Raw genomic sequence first — 921 nt, 5'->3', positions numbered from 1 at the left:
CCCCATGGTATGGTGGGGTCTGAGCTTTGGGGACCCCCTGGCCCCATTCCTGCCGGGAGGAGGAGCTGGAAGGAGCCCCCCCACACACTGTCAAGGGTACCAGTGCTTCCTCCTGTCTTTCAGGACCCTGCCACCCCCCGGGTCAGCCCAGCCCACTCCCCCCCAGAGAACGGCATCGACAAAGCCCGCGGGATGAAGAAGGGGGACGCGCCCAACAGCCCGGCCTCGGTCGCCTCCTCCAGCAGCACTCCCTCCTCCAAGGCTAAGGAGCTGGGCCACGTACGTCCTTCCTTCTGCCCTGCCGGGGGGCTGGGGGCTTGCTGGGTCTGGGGGCTTGCTGAGCAGGGGCTGCAGATGAACCTCATCTTTGTTTCTTCTTTTCCTCATCCCCTTCTCCATCCAGAACGACAAATCGTCGACGCCCGGGCTGAAGTCAAACACTCCGACGCCAAGGAATGACGCTCCCCCCCCAGGGACAAGCAGCACCCCGGGGCTGCGGCCAATGCCTGGCAAGCCAAGTGGCATGGACCCCCTGGGTGGGTACTGTGTGTGGACCCCTGGGTGGCTACCTGTGCCCTGGGTGCTCCTTGCATGGGTACCAGTCCCCTGGGTATCCCCTGGTGCCACCGCTCTGCTCCAGTCCCCATCGTGGTTTCAACCCACTGGGAAGGCAGCAGCTTGGGGAGGGGGTTCAGGTTTAGCAGGGAGCTAATCCAGCTGAGGACAGAGGCACCAGCAGCTCAGGCAGTCCCCACTGCAGGGAGCAGGGTGAGGAGGGAGGCCCATCCATTGCCACCTCCTCTGGGCTGAGCAGGGCTGGCTGCTTGGCGGGGGGGGCTCTGACCCGTGTTCCCTCCCTGCAGCCTCAGCCCTGCGGACGCCCATCTCCATCGCGGGCTCCTACGCTCCCTTGCCATGATG

The 921-nt window shown here is 65.3% G+C and overlaps 1 protein-coding gene across 1 annotated transcript in view; it reads left to right on the top strand.

Moving 5' to 3' along the window:
* The window catches only part of LOC104398301 (transducin-like enhancer protein 3), a 26641-nt gene that overhangs the window by 20205 nt on the left and 5515 nt on the right, over positions 1 to 921 (top strand). The window contains exons 8-10 of the mRNA XM_010008394.1: positions 124 to 279; positions 404 to 536; positions 864 to 904. Coding sequence (XP_010006696.1) covers positions 124 to 279; positions 404 to 536; positions 864 to 904 — 330 coding nt within the window. The remainder of the gene's footprint in view (positions 1 to 123; positions 280 to 403; positions 537 to 863; positions 905 to 921) is intronic.

Source organism: Chaetura pelagica, unplaced genomic scaffold (assembly GCF_000747805.2).
Source record: "Chaetura pelagica isolate M959 unplaced genomic scaffold, ChaPel_1.0 scaffold762, whole genome shotgun sequence".
NCBI lineage: Eukaryota > Metazoa > Chordata > Aves > Apodiformes > Apodidae > Chaetura > Chaetura pelagica.
Note: the sequence above shows the minus strand (reverse complement) of the source record. Positions and strands in the feature narration are given on the sequence as shown.